The sequence below is a fragment of the Pseudophryne corroboree genome, chromosome 5, assembly GCF_028390025.1.
Source record: "Pseudophryne corroboree isolate aPseCor3 chromosome 5, aPseCor3.hap2, whole genome shotgun sequence".
NCBI lineage: Eukaryota > Metazoa > Chordata > Amphibia > Anura > Myobatrachidae > Pseudophryne > Pseudophryne corroboree.
The window spans coordinates 72,803,149-72,822,822 of NC_086448.1; the positions used below are offsets into that span (position 1 = coordinate 72,803,149).

The following is a 19,674-nucleotide window of genomic DNA, read 5'->3' on the forward strand; positions in this document are numbered from 1 at the left end:
ATGGAATTCGATTGTATACTTCTAGACCCGATTGAAATAGTTACATGTAAAAGTGTTTTCAGACAACATGACAGTTGTAGCCTACCTAAACCGACATGGGCAGAAGTCGGACCCTGTGTGAAGAAGTGGCAAGAATCTTAAACTGGGCGGAACAAAATCTAAGTTCCATATCAGCACTTCATGTCCCAGGGGAAAACAATACGGTAGCAGACTATCTCAGCAGATACAACGTGTTACCCGGAGAGTGGGAGCTGGACAATCAAATATTTCAGCAAATAGTAGAAAGGTTTGGTCATCCTCAGATAGACCTAATGGCCACGCATCAGAACACAAAGACAGAATATTTTTTTCTCAAGGTACCAGACTCCAGGCTCAAGCAGAATACATGCATTCTCCAGAGATGGGGCTTTGACCTGAGTTATGTGTTTCCACCAATACCGATGATAGCTCGTGTTCTGAAGAAAATCATGGAAGAGAAGGCGATGGTAATAATAGTCCTACCACTTTGGCCGAAAAGGGCATGGTTCCCAACGGTGTTGATGATGGCAGTTCAGGGTCCTTGGACGTTTCCCATAAAACCGGGATTACTGTGTCAGGGTCTGGCATATTACCAGAATTTACAGAGTCTTCATTTGACGGTGTGGAAGTTGAGCGGTCGATTCTAAAAAGTAAAGGTCTCTCTGATCAGGTTGTCTGTTTGCTTATGAAAGCAAGAAAGAAAGTTTCTTCAAACTCCTACTATAGGATGTGGAAGAAGTTTATCACGTGGTCTGGGGAAGACTTTGATATTTCCAGAGTTGAAATCCCGCAAATATTACAATTCCTGAGTGAGGGGTTTGAAAAGGGGCTAGCAGTTTCAACAATCAAGATGCACATATCAGCCCTGAGCGTCCTATTGGATAAGAAATTGTCGGAGGATAATCTAATCAAAATGTTTTGTCAAGCTATTAAGAGAGAACGTCCCAGGATCAGGTCAGTAATGCCGCCATGGGACCTGAATTTTGTTCTCAATGCATTAATGGTACCTCCATTTGAACCTCTAGAGGAGATTCCTCCTAACCTGGAAAGTGGTTTTTCTTATGGCAATAACCTCTGCAAAGAGAGTCGGTGAATTACAGGCTCTATGGGCTGAATAACCCTATTTAAATATCTTGCCAGATAAGGTGGTGCTAAGAAATAATCCAGAGTTCTACCTAAAGTTGTTTCATCTTTTCACAAGAACCAACATTTTTTTACCGTCTTTTACCGTCTTTCTTTCCACATCCCACAAATAATGATGTAGAAAGGTTGCATACGCTGGATGTATTGCAGGCAGTTTCCATATACTTAGAGAGGGTTCAGGAGATCCGCAAAGCGAAGAACATATTTGTTTTGCATTCTGGAGTTAAGAAGGGCAAAACACCGTCCAAAATGACTATTTCAAGGTGGATTAGAGAGTTGATTTTGTTTGTCTACGAGAAAAGTGGTCGTCCAGTTCCTGAACAAATTAAGGCACACTCGACTAGGGCTGTCGCTACATCTTGGACAAGGAAGGCTCAGGTGTTACTGAAGGATATATGTGTGGCAGCTACATGGTCGTCCATTCATACGTTCTCCAGACATTATGAGCTGGATGTTTCTGATGCCCACTTTGGGAAAGCTGTACATACAGAAGCAGTGTTATAAATTACCACTTTAAGCATCAGACGTTTCCTGATATTTTATTTATTTCCCACCCTATATGGATGCTTTGGTATATCCCAGAGTAATGGCTGCCATGGAGTAGTGCAGAAGAAAGTGGCAAATTATACTTACCAATAATTTCATTTCTTTAAGATACTCCATGGCAGCCTACAGTTCCCACTTCAGTATGTGTTTTTTCATAGGATCTATAATAGGAGACACTCAAAGACTGAGGAGGCTAGGGGGGTGCGAACTTGTATTCCCAGAGTGGGCGGAGCCTATTATGAAAAAACTTCCTGTCTAGACCTAGGAGAATGGGATATAATCCCAGAGTAATGGCTGCTATTGAGTATCTTGAAGAAACAAAATTATTGGTAAGTATAATTTGCCACTTTACCCTGCATGCAGTTTTTTTTATTTGCTCCTCTTGCGTTGCCGAATGGTCTGTCCAGTTACTTGCTCTATTTTGCTTTATTCCCAACTCAGAATTAGGGCCATAATGTTCTATTGTCACCTGGACAATATAAATCCGAAATACAACCTTTAATTTAAAAACACTGCAATAACAGTTTTAGGGGTGTATTCAATACTTGTCGGAAACTGCCGTCTTGTCGGAAAGACTGCAGTTTCTGACAGGTTTAGGTCGGAAAGGGGTTCCGACCTATTTAATGCCGGGCTATTTTTTCCGACAAGTCGGGAATTCCCGACTTGTCGGAAACCACGTGGATTGTCGGATTAGCAGCGGATCCAGGTTCCGACAATGTCAATCTGACTTTTTTTAAAGTCGGATTGACATTGTCAGAACCAGGGAGATGAGACTGGGGAGTGGGACACGTCGAGGAGCGGCGACGGGTGAGGAGCGGCTGCAAGCTGACCTGTTTCTGAGATGAGGAGAGGAAACAGCAGCAGGGACGGAGAAAGCAGCAGGGACGGAGAAAGCAGCAGGGATGGAGACAGCAGCGGACGGAGACAGCAGCACGGACAAAGTAGCAGGGAGGACCTGCCCGCCGGACGGACGTGACAGCACGGGGTTCGTTTGAGCGGCGTCTACAGTTGTCGGGGGCAGCCAAATCCGACAGTCGGATTTAGCCGCTCGTATAACCTGTCGGATCCTTTTCCGTCGGAAAGGATCCGACAAGTATTGAATATGGCCCTTAGTCGTACACAGTAGTGACCAATACTCGCCTCAACTAACTCTTTGTTTAAAACATTTCTTTCTTGCAATAATTATACAGCACATAAGACATACACAAACACTTTCTTACCCCAGGAGGCCACTCTGAATATTCCTAAAAGTAGGAAATAAAAATGTCTTATTACTCATTATGGTATACAAGGAATCACGCCTGTTTTATTGGAAGACCCCAGGACAATCCTTTACATACAGGCTGAATAACATGCCCCAGCTTAACCTCTAGCTTTAATCTGACTTGGAAGATGAATGAATTGTATATTTTCTCGTTGAGTTATATGGGGTGCCATTATGTCTTTATTTTTCGTTAACACAATAGTTGTCAAAACTTTCCATGTTTCACTTATTGAGTGAGTTCCACCAATGAAAACAGCAAACAAGTTTCTGCAATATCTGCAAATAAGGTCACGACGCGTTTCATTATCTGCAATATCTGCGAATAAGGTCACAACGCGTTTCATTATCAGACAGCGTTCTCCAATCATTATACGGGGACATTTACTAAGCAGACCTGCGGCACATTTGCCTTCAATTATTAATGTTACATAAGGATCAGGCATTTGCAATCGGTGCCTCTGAGTATGTGGACTGGCCATCCATATGAGAAGACAGCTCCTGTTATCATAGTTGCCAGGGACTCTTTGCTGCTGGGCCAGTGCACCAATGCATGTTACGTGTGATACAGGCTGCGCAGACACTGCAGTACCAGCCACTCTGGAACGTGCTATAGAAAATGTGACAGCCTATAGAAAATGTGGTACGGGACTTAAGGGAAAATACTTATGTCAGGGCGGTGAATTTAGACGGGAACATTGGGTTGACCAAAGAGAAAAGTATGGTGGGCAATACTAAGTACGGTGGGGTTGGAGAGGGAGCGAGAAGGACAGTCTGTATCAGTAACTCTACGGATGCACTAGTTAACCAGAATGGGAAATCTTTAGGAAAACAAACAAATAAAGAAACCAATAAACTAAAATGTATGCTTGCAAATGCAAGAAGTCTAGCAGGTAAAATGGGGGAATTGGAATTGTTAGCATCAAAGGCTGAGTATGCCATTATAGGTATTACGGAAACATGGTGGGATGACTCTCACGACTGGGTTGCTAACTTGGAGGGGTATTCTCTTTTCAGGAGGGACAGGTCTAACAAAAGAGGAGGAGGTGTATGTCTTTATGTTAAACCATCACTTAAACCATACCTAAAGGAGGTTATCTATGAGGAGACTGGCGATAATGTGGAGTCACTATGGGTTAAAATCTCAAATGGGGGAATTGATGCAAAAAAACTAGTCATGGGCACGTGCTACAAACAGCCGGATATTAGCATACATGAGGAAGAACAACTATTGCAGCAAATCAAAACGGCTGCGGGATTGGGGGACATCCTTGTGATTGGGGATTTTAATTACCCGGATATAAACTGGAGTAACGATTCATGTGCTAAAGCGAGGGGCAGCAGGTTCTTAAATATGTTTAGGGATCACTACTTGTCTCAATTAGTCGAGGACCCAACTAGGGGTAAAACTACCCTGGATCTAGTAATTACTAATAATGTGGACATTATATCAAACACTAAAGTTGGGGAGACTTTGGGTAACAGTGATCACTATATGATCACATTCGACATCAGTTTCATGAAACATAGCTACAGGGGTTCCACCAAAACTTTTAACTTTAGGAAGGCTAATTTAAGTATGCTTAGATGTGCACTTAACGACATAGAGTGGGAGGTTCTGTTTAATAACAAGAACACTTCGGAAATGTGGGATGTTTTAAAAGGGTTGCTGAATAGCAATATTCATAACTTTATTCCCATGGGCAGTAAATGCAGGAGTATTAGACTCAAACCAATGTGGCTTAACAAGAAGGTTAAGGCAGAAATGGATAAAAAAGCAGGCTTTCAAAGCATTTAAATCTAATGGAAAGGAGGAGTCTTTCAAGTATTACAAGGAGTGTAATAAGAAATGCAAAAAAGCAACAAGAGCAGCTAAAATGGAAAGTTAAAAGCAAATCGCAATAGAGAGTAAAACCAATCCAAGAAAGTTTTTCTCATATGTCCTAGAGGATGCTGAGTACATGATTGTGGCGATTAAGGACGTGTTAAATATCACGGAGGACCCTGAGGTTCCTGATACGAGGGTCTGCATGTTTAAGGGTAAGAAACCTGAGGTAACGTTCCCTCCCTCTCATGAACTGAATGCTCTTTTTGAAAAGGCTTGGGAAAATCCTGACAAAACGTTTTTAATTCACAAGAGAATTCTGCTGACATACCCATTTCCCTCAGGGGACAGGAAAATGTGGGAGTCAACCCCCTCTGTGGACAAGGCCTTATCCCGACTGTCCAAGAAGGTGGCCCTTCCGAGTCCGGACACAGCAGCCCTGTAGGATCCTGCGGATCGTCGACAGGAAAGCACATTGAAATCGATCTATGCCGCTACGGGTACACTGCTCAGACCTACCGTGGCGTCGGCATGGGTGAGTAGTGCTATTGAAAAATGGGCGGATAATTTATCCTCTGAAATTGATACCCTGGACAGGGATAGCATTCTCGTAACTTTAAGTTACATAAGGGACGCTGCAGGGTATCTGAAAGACGCTGCAAGGGATATTGGCATTTTGGGATCAAAGGCCAATGCTATGTCAGTTTCGGCTAGGAGGGCATTGTGGATTCGTCAATGGAATGCTGATTCGAAGAAAAATATGGAGACTCTGCCGTATAAAGGTGGTGTCTTGTTTGGTGACAGCCTCGCGGACCTGGTATCTACGGCTACTGCGGGTAAGTCATCGTTTCTACCTTATGTCCCTGCACAGCAGAAGAAAATGCCTCACTATCAGATGCAGTCCTTTCGGCCCAATAAGTACAAAAGAGGGCAAGGGGGCTCCTTCCTTGCTACGAGAGGTAGGGGAAGGGGAAAAAGATCACCTGCGGTGGCAGGTTCCCAGGAGCAGAAGCCCTCCACGGCTGCTGCAAAACCCTCCGCATGACGCTGGGGCTCCTCTACAGGAGTCCGCTCCAGTGGGGGCACGTCTCAAACTCTTCAGTCAGGTCTGGGTTCGCTCGGACCTGGATCCTTGGGTTTTAGACATTGTAACCCAAGGTTACAGGCTGGAGTTTCAAGACGTGCCCCCTCAACGTTTTTTCAAGTCAGCCTTGCCAGCTTCTCTCCCGGAAAGGGAGGTGGTATGCGCGGCCATACAAAAGCTGTGCCTACATCAGGTCATTGTCACAGTATCACCGTCACAACAAGGAAAAGGCTTTTATTCAAGCCTATTCGTGGTACCGAAGCCGGATGGCTCGGTCAGACCGATTCTGACCTTAAAGTCTCTCAATTTCTATCTGAAGAGATTCAAATTCAAAATGGAATTTCTTCGGGCAGTGATCTCCAGTCTGGAGGGAGGAGACTTTATGGTATCAGTAAACATAAAGGACGCGTACTTACACGTCCCCATTTACCCTCCGCATCAGGCGTACTTGAGGTTTGCGGTTCAGGATTGTCATTACCAATTTCAGACGTTGCCGTTGGGCTTTCCACAGCTCCAAGGATCTTCACAAAGGTGATGGCGGAAATGATGGTCCTCTTGCGCAAGCAAGGAGTCATAATTATCCGTACTTGGACGATCTCCTGATAAAGGCGAGATCAAGGGAGAAATTACTAGAACACGTTGCGCTCTCCCTGAAGATTCTACAGCAACATGGTTGGCTCCTAAATTTGCCAAAATCACAGTTGGTGCCGACGACGCGACTGTCGTTCCTGGGCATGATTCTGGACACGGAGTTACAGAGAGTTTTTCTGCCGGTGGAGAAAACTCTGGAAATCCAGAACATGGTAAAAGGGATTCTGAAACCGGTGAGGGGGTCGATTCATCAGTGCACTCGTTTGCTGGGAAAGATGGTGGCAGCTTACGAGGCCGTTCCATTTGGCAGGTTTCAAGCCAGGGTGTTTCAGTGGGACCTGCTGGACAAGTGGTCCGGGTCTCACCTGCTCATGCACCGGAAAATAGTCCTGTCATCCAGGACCAGAATCTCTTTCCTGTGGTGGCTGCACAGTCCTCAACTTTTAGAGGGACGCAGGTTCGGATCCAGGATTGGGTCCTGGATAACCACGGATGCAAGTCTCCGGGGATGGGGAGCAGTCACACAGGGGGAAAATTTCCAGGGAAAATGGTCAAGTCAGGAGGCTTGTCTGCACATAAACATTCTGGAATTAAGGGCCATTTACAACGGCCTTCGACAAGCGGAAAACCTTCTTCAAGATCTGCCCATCTTGATTCAGTCGGACAACATAACAGCAGTGGCGTACATAAGCCGCCAGGGCGGAACAAAGAGCAGAGCGGCAATGGCAGAGGCCACAAAAGTTCTCCGCTGGGCGGAAAGACATGTAAGCGCTCTGGCGGCAGTCTTCATTCCTGGCGTGGACAACTGGGAAGCAGACTTCCTCAGCAGACACGATCTCCATCCAGGGGAGTGGGGTCTTCATCAGGAGGTCACTGGGGAATTCCTCATGTAGGCATGATGGCGTCTCGCCTCAACAAGAAACTTCGGAGGTATTTTTCCAGGTCAAGGGACCCTCAAGCAACAGCGGTGGACGCCTTGGTGACACCGTGGGTGTTTCCGTCGGTCTACGTGTTCCCGCCGCTTCCACTCATCCCGAAGGTGATAAGGATCATAAGAAGAACAAGAGTTCCGGTGATACTCATTGTCCCAGACTGGCCGAAGAGAGCCTGGTATCCGGATCTTCAGGAGTTACTCGTAGGAGATCTGTGGTCTATTCCTCTACGAGAGGACCTGTTACAGCAAGGTCCGTGCGTGTTCCAGGACTTACCGCGGCTGCGTTTGATGGCATAGCGGTTGAACGGCGTATTCTAGCCCGGAAGGGGATTCCCAGTGAAGTTATCCCCACTCTGCTTCAGGCTAGAAAGGAAGTAACGGCGAAGCATTACCACCGTATTTGGAGGAAATATGTGTCTTGGTGTGAATCCAAGAAGGCCCCTACGGAGGAATTTCAGCTGGGGCGTTTTCTCCATTTTCTACAAGCTGGTGTAGATGCGGGCCTTAAGCTGGGCTCCATTAAGGTACAAATTTTGGCCTTATCAATATTCTTTCAAAAGGAATTGGCTTCCCTCCCTGAGGTTCAGACTTTCGTGAAGGGTGTGCTGCATATCCAGCCTCCATTTGTGCCTCCGGTGGCACCGTGGGATCTCAACGTGGTGTTAAGGTTCCTGCAATCTCCTTGGTTTGAACCTTTACGGAAGGTTGAGTTAAATTCCTCACGTGGAAAGTGGTCATGTTGTTGGCATTGGCGTCCGCAAGGCAAGTATCTGAGTTGGCGGCCTTGTCTCACAAGAGCTCCTATTTGATCTTCCATGAAGATAGAGCGGAGTTGAGGACTCGGCAGCTGTTTCTACCTAAGGTGGTTTCAGCTTTTCACATGAACCAACCTACTGTAGTGCCAGTGGCTACTGGCGCCCTCGTGGACTCAAAGTCTCTGGATGTGGTCAGGGCTTTGAAAATCTATGTAGCCAGAACGGCTCAGATTAGAAAAACGGAGGCTCTGTTTGTCCTGTATGCTCCCAATAAGATTGGGACGCCTGCTTCCAAGCAGACTATTGCGCGTTGGATCTGTAACACGATTCAACAGGCTCATTCTATGGCTGGATTGCCTTAAGGCCCATTCTACTAGGAAGGTGGGCTCATCTTGGGCGGCTGCTCGTGGGGTCTCGGCGTTACAACTTTGCCGAGCAGCTACTTGGTCGGGTTCAAACACTTTCGCAAGTTCTACAAGTTTGATAAAACGAAGAAGTAATTAGTGTACAAGTTTGATACCCTGGCTAATGAGGACCTCTTGTTCGGTCAATCGGTGCTGCAGAGTCATCCGCACTCTCCCGCCCGATCTGAAGCTTTAGTATAATCCCCATGGTCTATGAAGTGTCCCCAGCATCCTCTAGGATGTATGAGAAAATAGGATTTTAATACCTACCGGTAAATCTTTTCTCTTAGTCCATAGAGGATGCTGGGCGCCCGTCCCTGTGCGGACTCTATCTGCAGTAGTGGTTGTAGGTTTTGGTTGTGTTGCACAATGGTTGTGTTTCGTTATAATCAGCCTGTTGCTGTTTTTTTGTTCATGCTGTTGACTGGGTTTACTTACAAATGCCATGTTGTACGGCGTGTTGTGGTGTGAGCTGGTGTGTATCTCACCCTTAGTTTTAAAAATAATAAAAATCCTTTTCCTCGAAATGTCCGTCTCCCTGGGCACAGTTCCTATAACTGAGTCTGGAGGAGGGGCATAGAGGGAGAAGCCAGTTCACACCCAGTAAAAGTCTTAGAGTGCCCATGTCTCCTGCGGATCCCGTCTATACCCCATGGTCTATGAAGTGTCCCCAGCATCCTCTATGGACTAAGAGAAAAGGATTTACCGGTAGGTATTAAAATCCTATTTTTAAATACATAAACGGTAAAAGGTTAAAGAAGGAGAATATAGGTCCATTAAAAGATGAATTAGGAGAATTGATAAATGATGACGAAATAAAAGCGGAAATACTGAACAAATTCTTTTCATCAGTATTCACCAGTGAAGAACTGATGGTAGGAGTAGAGCATAACAATTGTGACAGTAATGATTCATGGTTAGATACTTGTTTAAGCGAAGATGTAGCCCGGGAGAGATTAAGCAAAATTAAGATTAATAAATCACCTGGTCCTGATGGACTTCACCCGAGGGTTCTTATGGAGCTTAGTTCACAACTAGCACGACCCCTATACTTGATTTTCAATTGTTCAATTAGATCAGGCATGGTACCGAAGGATTGGCGTACAGCTGAGGTAGTGCCATTATTTAAAAAGGGATCCAAAAATCTTCCGGGAAACTACAGACCAGTTAGTTTAACATCTATAGTGGGAAAAATATTGGAAGGAATTCTAAGGGACGGCATACATGAGTATCTACAGTCCGCTAGGATTATTAGCAAGAACCAGCATGGGTTTGTGAGGGACAGGTCATGTCAAACTAACTTAATTAGCTTCTACGAGGAAGTGAGCAATAATCTTGATCAAGGAAAAGCAGTGGATGTGGTCTTCCTAGATTTTGCAAAAGCCTTCGATACAGTTCCTCACAGGAGGATGATGATCAAATTAAAGGAGCTTGGCCTAGGAAAAACTATTTGCACATGGATAAGAAGCTGGTTGGACAGCAGGGTACAGCGAGTAGTGGTCAACGGGAAGTCCTCAACCTGGTCCCCAGTAGTCAGCGGAATACCACAAGGGTCTGTACTCGGACCACTACTGTTCAACATAATTATCAATGACCTAGAAATAGGCCTGGAAAGCACAGTGTCAATCTTTGCAGATGATACTAAACTGTGCAGGGGCGGAACTACTGGCAGGGCAGGCAGTGCATTGCACTGGGGCCCCGCCGCACTCAAGGGCCCACAGCCGCCGGCATTACAATGAGTCACAATGACTCATTGTATCATGCCGCAGCCGCACACCAGCGCTCCCGTCGGGTCTGCGTCCCGCGACTCCCGCCGCCCGCCCGTCGTAACGAACAGATCAGGCCAGGGCACTACGGGCAGCTGCCGCCTCTGTAACACACGAAGAGGGAGGAGGGTCGCTTGGAGATGAGAGGAGCAGCGGCACAGGGGGGAGGAGGAGGAGGAGGGAGGTGGAGGAGGGAGCCGCAGCAGCGCTTTGTTACTGGTGGAGGCGCTGCTGCTGCCCCTCTGCTTCACTATAGGCTGTCTTCCGAGAACAGCCTATAGTGAAGCAGAGGGGCAGCAGCAGCAGCGCCTCCACCAATAACACAGCGCTGCTGCGGCTCCCTCCTTCACCTCCCTCCTCCACCTCCTCTACTGCCCGGGAATCGTCAAGCTGCACGAGGAGCCTGAGCCAGCGGAGAGGGTAAGTATAATTCTTCTTTCTTTCTTTCTTTCTTTCTTTCGTCTCTTTCTTTCTTTGTTGGGACTGCCTGCCGCTATGTGTAAAAAGGGGGACTGCCTGCCGCTATGTGTAAAAAGGGGGAATCTGCCTGCCGCTATGTGTAAAAAGGGGGAATCTGCCTGCCGCTATGTGTAAAAAGGGGAAATCTGCCTGCTGCTATGTGTAAAAAGGGGGACTGCCTGCCGCAATGTGTAAAAAGGGGGGAATCTGCCTGCCGCTATGTGTAAAAAGGGGGAATCTGCCTGCAGCTATGTGTAAAAAGGGGGACTGCCTGCCGCAATGTGTAAAAAGGGGGAATCTGCCTGCCGCAATGTGTAAAAAGGGGGAATATGCCTGCCGCAATGTGTAAAAAGGGTGAATCTGCTTGCCGCAATGTGTAAAAAGGGGGAATCTGCCTGCCGCAATGTGTAACAAGGGGGAATCTGCCTGCCGTAATGTGTAACAAGGGGGATGCTGTCTGCCGTAATGTGTAACAAGGGCACGCTGTCTGCCATAATGTGTAACAAGGGCACGCTGTCTGCCATAATGTGTAACAAGGGCACGCTGTCTGCTGTAATGTGTAAAAAGTGTACGCTCTCTGCCATTATGTGTAACAAGGGCAGGCTGACTGCTGTTATGTGAAAAAAGTGTACGCTGTCTGCCGCTATGTTTAACAAGGGCAGGCTGTCTGCCGTTATGTGTAAAAAGTGTACGCTGTCTGCCGCTATGTTTAACAAGGGCAGGCTGTCTGCCGTTATGTGAAAAAAGTGTACGCTGTCTGCCGCCATGTGTAACAAGGGCACGCTGTCTGCCGTTGTGTAAAAAAGGGGGATGCTGTCTGCCGTAATGTGTAAAAAGGGGACGCTGTCTGCTGTAATGTGTGAAAAGAGGAATCTGTCCACCGTAAGGTGTAAAAGGGTCTCTACCTGGTGTAGTGGTGCTACTGTGCGGCGTAATTTGAATAATGGAGACTACTGTGCACCGTTTTATGAATTGGTATTATTTTGTGGCCACACCCCTTCCCCACGAAGCCACGCCACTATGTATTTTTGCGCGCGCCTACGGCGCGCACTGCCCCTGTTTTGCATGCAGGGGTGGGGCTCCAATGCCGTTTCTTGCACACAGTGCTAAAATGTCTAGTTACGGCACTGTTGCTAGGTATCCACTTCCCTGAGCAGGCCCCCCTCACCAGATCCTCTCCAGGGGTGAGGGGGTGGACTTGGATGGGATGGGATGGGGGGGGGGGCCCAAGCCATTTTGTCGCACATGGGCCCACTGCTCGCTAGTTCCGCCACTGAAACTGTGTAAGGTAATTAATTCAGAATTGGATGTGGAGTCCTTGCAGAATGATCTATCTAAACTTGAACTCTGGGCGTCTAAATGGAAAATGAGGTTCAATACAGACAAATGCAAGATTATGCATTTTGGGACTAAAAACAAACTTGCATCCTACATATTAAATGGGGAACGCCTAGGGGAAACAGAGTTGGAAAAAGATTTGGGGGTATTCATTGATAATAGGCTTAATAACCATACACAATGTCAAAACGCAGTAAAGAAGGCAAGTAAGGTGCTAGCGTGCACAAAAAGGGGAATTGAGACAAGGGACTCGGATGTAATCATGCCGCTGTATAAGGCATTGGTACGTCTGCACCTGGAATATTGTGTTCAGTTTTGGGCACCATTGTATAAAAAACACATCAGTGAGCTCGAAAGTGTTCAAAGGCGAGCTACTAAATTGATTAAAGGCCTAGAAGGACTGGACTATAAGGAAAGACTTACTAGGCTGAATATGTATACACTAGAAAAGAGGCGCCTAAGAGGAGATATTATTAATATCTTCAAATATGTATAGGGACATCACAAAGAGTTATCAGAGGAATTATTTATTAAAAGAACACAGTTTAGGAAACGTTGGCACTCGCTGCGACTGGAGTAGAGAAAGTTCCGAACGCAACGGAGGAAAGGGTTCTTCACTGTTAGGGCAATCAGGATGTGGAATTCCCTGCCAGGGAAGGTGGTAATGGCGGACTCTGTAATTGGATTTAAAAAAGGAATGGATAAATTTCTGAATGAAAAAGCTATCCAAGGTTATAATACTTAAAATATCAACGTGGTTAATCCGGGGGTAACATGAGTTATCGTAGCTAACTAGTCAAAAAACATTATTCAGCAAGTATGTAGAATCATCACAACTTAATACAGGTTGAACACGATGGGCAATTTGCCTCTATTCAACCTCAAATACTATGTTACTATGTTACTATGTAAATCACAATGGCTCCTGATAGTATTACTGAGTTACAAATCTTATACTTAAAATACAATATAAAAGCCTAAGCCTGCTTCCAGTGATCCCAGTATATTCCACTCCACTCATCCAGCTTCCTGGCTTTCTCCATCCTCCTCCCTTCTTGCATCACTGTATTGTCCTGTATTTCTCTATTTCCCCAAATCTCGCTCTCCGTCACCCGCCTGTTCTCTGTATAATTACAGCATCTCATTTCCTTACTGCCCATCTGGCATATATCTACCCCCATCACATACCTGCGTTCCTTTTAAACTGACCATATTCGTAACTCCCTCTCTACCACACTCGCCTACTCCCCTAGAATGTCCAGGAGACTCCTGAAATGCGGGGAGCACTCACAGACTACCGAGAGAGTAATCCACCCTCCTGGATCCCGTGGGCGGTGCAGTGGGCGGTCGGGGAGCTAGATAGCACCATTTGGAATCACATCATCATGATCCCACCCCCACTGCATCATGGCACAAATTGCGCCACTGCCCAGTGGGAGGTGGGTGTTACCATGAAGCCATATTTCGCTCACCCTCCCCTAAGCTCCCTCTCGGTTCTCTTATCTAATCACTTATAATACTCTAATGTATGAATACTAAATCATGAATGTTGTATTTGGAATCAGTGTTAGTGGCCTTCTCCTCCTGGGCTGTGTATAACAAGCTGATTGTCTTTTATCCAAACCCAAATCTATTTTTATATCATCTGTCTATTGCAGCCCTAGTATTGTGATCCTGCATCTTTTGTCTATTTCTCTTTATATCAATGTATCATTATTTGTTACTTGATGTAATTCAGGTGAACCTTCTAAATGAAGTTGCTCAATAGTGTTTGATTTAATTAAAGAATTTGATTGATTGATTGATTGATTGATTGATTGGCTTTGCCCAGCTCTGTATATTTTTTCTTTCTAGGTCTGACAAATGTAAATTTCATATTATATACTGTATATGAAGTATTTGCAGGGCCAAGAGAAAGGTTATGATTATATATATATAAGTATAACTGGGTGTGATACAAGATACCGACGGTTGGAATGACGTCACATGACCAAAAGCGGCATCTCGACAATGATACTGCTGACAGGGGATAGGGTAATTATTTTACCACTCCCCTAACCCACCCGGGGTGTCGGCTAGGGCTAATATTCAAGGTGGGGTATCTAGGGCTACAACTCAGGGGGGTGGAGGCTAGGACTTACCCCCCCCCCCCCCCCTCTAGTGCCTAACCCTAAGCCCCAACCGGGCCCTAACCCTAATAGTTACCCTGATACTTACCTTCATGATGTCGGTAGTTGATGTTCCGGCGTCGGAATTCAGAGTGGTGTAGGGATGCTAACCGCATCCCATATAATTTATACATGTATGATTTTATGTAAGTCATCAGTGCCCTTTAGAGATTCCTCTGACTTGGACTTAGACATATCCCTAAGATATACATTTTAGGAAGTGGTATCTTTCTAATCTAATGTAAGTTTATTTGTTGATCATGATGACGGAAGCACCTACACACTAGGCCATAGATTCTCAAACTTGGATCACAGGACTTCAAACAGTTCATGTTTTCCAGGTCTCTTCACAGAATCACAGGTGAAATAATTAGCTCCACTCCATCTTTTAAAATGTGTCAGTGAGTAATGGTTACACCTGTGCACCTGCTAGGTGACCTGGGAAATGTGTCAGTGAGTAATGAGTACACTTGTGCTCCTTCTAGGTGACCTGGGAAATGTGTCAGTGAGTAATGAGTACACCTGTGCATCTGCTGGGTGACATGGGAAATGTGTCAGTGAGGAATGATTACACCTGTGCATCTGCTGGGTGACCCGGGAAACATGTCAGTGAGCAATGATTACACCTGTGTACCTGCTGGGTGACCTAGGAAACATGTCAGTGAGCAATGATTACACCTGTGCACCTGCTGGGTGACCCGGGAAATGTGTCAATGAGTAATTATTACACCTGTGCACCTGCTGAGTGACCTGGGAAATGTGTCAGTGAGGAATGACTACACCTGTGCACCTGCTGGGTATGAATACACCTGTGTACCTGCTGGGTGACCTGGGAAATGTGTCAGTGAGTAATAAATACACCTGTGCACCTAGCTGCCATGCTGCTTCTGTATTTTTACATATTACCTTCAGCTGCATTTTTGCATTCAACTTTAAATTCGGGCCATAGTGAGGAGAGGACCTCTGCTGTCACTTTATAGCTATTTGTGGATATAGATATTCCTAATAAGACCATGAACACACAGGACCACCCGTTATCACTGGACAACATCTAACTAATGAATAACTGGTATAGAAATATTGTCAGTGTTTATTAATGCAGTAACACATATGTATCTATGGGTGGTATTCATGTGACCGGCAGTCAGGAGACCGACGGTCACATGACCTCCACCAACATCCCACCCCCTCACTATCCCGATGGTCGGAATGCAGACCAACAGAGACTATTCGCACTCGTGGGTGTCCACGACACCCATAGAGTGGGAATAGAACCCGTGGCGACTTGCACTCGCCCCTCCCCGCTGGGATCCCGGCGTCGGTATGCTGACCGCCGGTCAGCCATACTACACTCCTATCTATAACAGCCCTTCAGTAAATGGTGTCCCTTGCCAGATACCCTATAAAGTAGACTAGTCCATATATACTGTAGGGTGTGGTATGAGTTGCCGGCAGCCGGGTCCCTGGCGGTCAGCATATCGGCGCCGGGATTCGAACTGCCGGCTTGCCGACAGCGGGGCAAGCGCAAATGAGTGAGCTACGGGCGCCACGCTATCTATTCTCCCTCCAGGGGGGTCGTGGACCCCCAAGAGGGAGAAAAGGTGTTGGTATGCCGGAAGTTGGGATTCCGGCGCCGGTATACTGTGCGCCGGGATCCCAACAACTGGTATACTGAATACCACCCATACTGTATGTTTATTATCCATGAACGTGAGCATTTATAACTTTGAATGTGGACAATCAGTAGCAGTATTTTACATTCACTGTAAAATAAAATAGTATCAGCTGCAATTATTACAGCTCAGTGATAGCCTACGTAATAATCTTTCCTATTTGTTGTGAGTCCTCATTGAAAAAAATAATTGCAAATACATAAATATAAAAACATTGTTCTGCCTAAGAAGATTAAGCAGTCATAGTAAGTGATTGGCCAAAGTGAAGTCCCGCCCCCCCAAGCCCTATAATTAGCCACTCCCCTTTTGGAATACATAATTTGGGACAATGCAGAAAACTGTTAGAAATGAATAAGATAATGGTGCTGCATCTGAGTTTTCATCAGTTAGTTCTTGTGCATGAAGATCCGGAATATAATGAGCGAAACGCGTAGTGTGCAGCTAATGTTATGCGTTACATACAAACAGCATGTAGTGGATGGTCAGTGGTGGTTCCGTGCTGTGTAGCAGAGACTGGCACATACACTATAAGTGCGTTACAATCACATGCATAGGTATAAGATACACAACTCACCGTCCCATTATTGTGCCATCCACTGAGTCCTGGCTGCCGGCCTCACTGGGAGTGCTCACTGATTTCGACGAGGGAGACACGGGGGTTGGAACTAAATAACGCAAATAACAGGTACAGTATCCCATAATACTGACAGGGAGCATGTTCATTTATTGTTACATATATTGTATATTTATTCTCATTTCCTTTCTGATGTGAACAAGTATAATGAGACCAGAGCTTTTATACAGGTTTCTCTCATCGAGTGTTTTCTCATTTCTATATACAGAATGTAATGGTTTATGTGATTCTTACCTAGGGTGGAAATTATTACAGGTTTAGTATCCCATATCCAAAATGCTTGGGACCAGAGGTATTTTGGATATGGGATTTTTCCGTATTTTGGAATATTTGCATACCATAATGAGATATCATGGCGATGGGACCTAAATCTAAGCACAGAATGCATTTATGTTTCATATACACCTTATACACACAGCCTGAAGGTCATTTTAACCAATATTTTTTATAAATTTGTGCATTAAACAAAGTGTGTCTACATTCACACAATTCATTTATATTTCATATACACCTTATACACACAGCCTGAAGGTCATTTAATACAATATTTTTAACAACTTTGTGTATTAAACAAAGTTTGTGTACATTGAGCCATCAAAAAACAAAGGTTTCACTATCTCAGTCTCACTCAAAAAAGTCCGTATTTCGGAATATTCCGTATTTCGGAATATTTGGATAAGGGATACTCAACCTGTATATGCAATGTCTTGATTGTCTAACCCAGTGGTTCTCAAACTCGGTCCTCAGGACCCCACACGGTGTATGTTTTGCAGGTAACCCAGCAGGCACACAGGTGTATTAATTACTCACTGACACATTTTAAAAGGTCCACAGGTGAAGCTAATTATTTCACTTGTGATTCTGTGAGGAGACCTGCAAAACATGCACCGTGTGGGGTCCTGAGGACCGAGTTTGAGAACCTGTGTTATAACCTATCTGTCGCATAGCATTTTACAGGGACTCTTAAGGTGGGTATGAACTAGGGCCGGGCCAACCGACAGCGGGCATACACGCTGTGCAATATGGCACAGTGACGTCATGGCGCATCCGGCCGGAGCATGCAGCTTTGGACGGTGAGTCCAAATTTGAGTTGCATGCACGGCCGAGACCAAGGCCACTCATTGTTCATCGTTGGGCAGCGTACACACTAGTCGATATAGTAAACAACGTCGCTCAGGAAGGGTCAAAATGAGTGACGTTGTTTACTTTATCGACTAATGTGTACGGGTCTTTAGATCAACATTTTGGGTGGAATTCAATTAGCCGTGGTAACTTACGGCGGGCTAATTGAAGCAGCAGGGCTGCAGCTAACTGGGATTTTATTTTGAGCATGAGCAGGTTAGAAAAGAAATAAACAGATGATAAATAGCCCGTTTTTCGGGTGTCGGGATCGCGTTAACACATATGTCCAGGAACTTATGACGGATTCTAAGGGTTAATGCCCGTTAACATGATATTTTACCAGGTGAGAAAAAGGAGCTCTAACTGAATAGCCCTAGGTGTTAAAGCCAGAAGCTACCACCTTTTTTCACACGTGGTAAATTACTGCATGTAATTGAATTGAATTTATATTTAAACATAGAGGGATATTTATCAAAACTTGGGGAGAGATAAAGTGGAGAGAGATAAAGTACCAGCTCCTGTCATTTTTAAAACACAGCCTGTAACATGATAGTTAGAGACTGATTGGCTGGTACTTCATCTCTCTCCACTTTGGGGGCACTTAATTGAATCCGTCGCTTAGTGTTTTATTGTTGTACAGTAGGTGCACTGTTGCTTCTCTCTCTCTCTCTCTGTCAGGGGCCTATTTATTAATACGCGGCAACTAGTATATTAATGTTGGAGAATGCAGTGGGTAACACAGGGAGCAAAAAGGCACAGTCCCACCCTTACCATGGTGATGCTGCATGTGTCCCCCCTCACCCACTGAGGCAGCCCTGCCATGCATGGAGTCACCAGGTGCAGTGGCACACACTGGGGGGGTTTCTGAGTACCCAGACCACCCCCGACCAGCCTAATTCTTTTTTCTGAGATGGAGACAGCTGTGTTTCAGTCTCAGCTGAAACCATGAGGAGGAAATTTAATCAACTTGAGAACACCATCAAGTAGACTTATGACTTTGGTATTGTTTCTAAAAACCAAAAGCAGAATAAATAGCTCATTACCTAAAGGCGGCTCTGGGGAGATCCCGATGCTCTGCAGTAACGCTTCTGTCTCCCGTCTTTTGCGGTCAAGGTCAGTATCCTCATGGATTGGTTCTGTCTTCTGCTGCTGTTCGGCCTATATGAAACAAAGTCCTGTCAAAGTGACCGGAGTAATACACATCGCAAGGATAGTGGAAATACAAAATAATGTGATGACGATGGGCCCAATTCAGACCTGACCGCTGCCGTGCGTCTTCGCACAGCAGCCGATCAGGTCTGAACTGCGCATGCCACAGATTGACAGGCAGTGGCGGTCGCTGGGTGGGAGGGGACGAGCCAGCGGCGTTGGGCCGCCATTTAGGGGGTGCGGTCCGGGCAATGCAGGTGTGCCTGGACCGTGTGGGGGGCGGGCCGTGGCGGCTGCGTGACATCACACGCAGCTGCTGCGACCTGGAAAGCGACGGGTTGCTCCCTGCCAGTGCGCAGGTGCTGTGCTGGTAGGGAGCTACTTATCAAGTACAAAAGCATCGCACAGCGTACATGTGCGGTGGGGTAGGGCCTGACATGCGGGGCCCTGTGCTGGGCGTCCCCCCGCATGTCTGAGTAACTCATCGTAGCCTCGCAAAATTTTGCACGGCTACGATCAGGTCTGAATTAGGCCCTATATAAAGAAAGCAGGTGTTGAATGTTCCTATACAGGGTACAGAGACCTGTGTATCAGGTACCAAAGACAAGATTGTAAATGGAAACTTTGTAAACAAAGCACAACAAGATTCTTATCAGAACAGTTTAAGTCCAATAAGGCATAGTACTAACGTGTGTTTCACATCTTCCTCGAGAGTCTGATATATATATATATACAGTAAAATCCACACTCCAGACTTGATAAGATCAACGATGGGGTGCTCCACAAAGGACCATAGGCCAGTAT

At 45.7% G+C, this 19,674-nt stretch overlaps 1 protein-coding gene across 7 annotated transcripts in view; it reads right to left on the minus strand.

Annotated features, from left to right (window-relative positions):
* DYNC1I1 (dynein cytoplasmic 1 intermediate chain 1) overlaps positions 1-19,674 on the minus strand; it is an 837,173-nt gene that overhangs the window by 676,457 nt on the left and 141,042 nt on the right. For 5 of the 7 annotated variants that reach the window (XM_063921359.1, XM_063921358.1, XM_063921360.1 and 2 more), the window contains exons 4-6: positions 18,765-18,879; positions 16,540-16,630; positions 2,928-2,951 (exon numbers count right to left, since the gene is read on the minus strand). In XM_063921359.1, the coding sequence (XP_063777429.1) occupies positions 2,928-2,951; positions 16,540-16,630; positions 18,765-18,879 (230 nt within the window). The remainder of the gene's footprint in view (positions 1-2,927; positions 2,952-16,539; positions 16,631-18,764; positions 18,880-19,674) is intronic. The other 2 variants (XM_063921362.1, XM_063921363.1) reach the window with 1 other exon arrangement.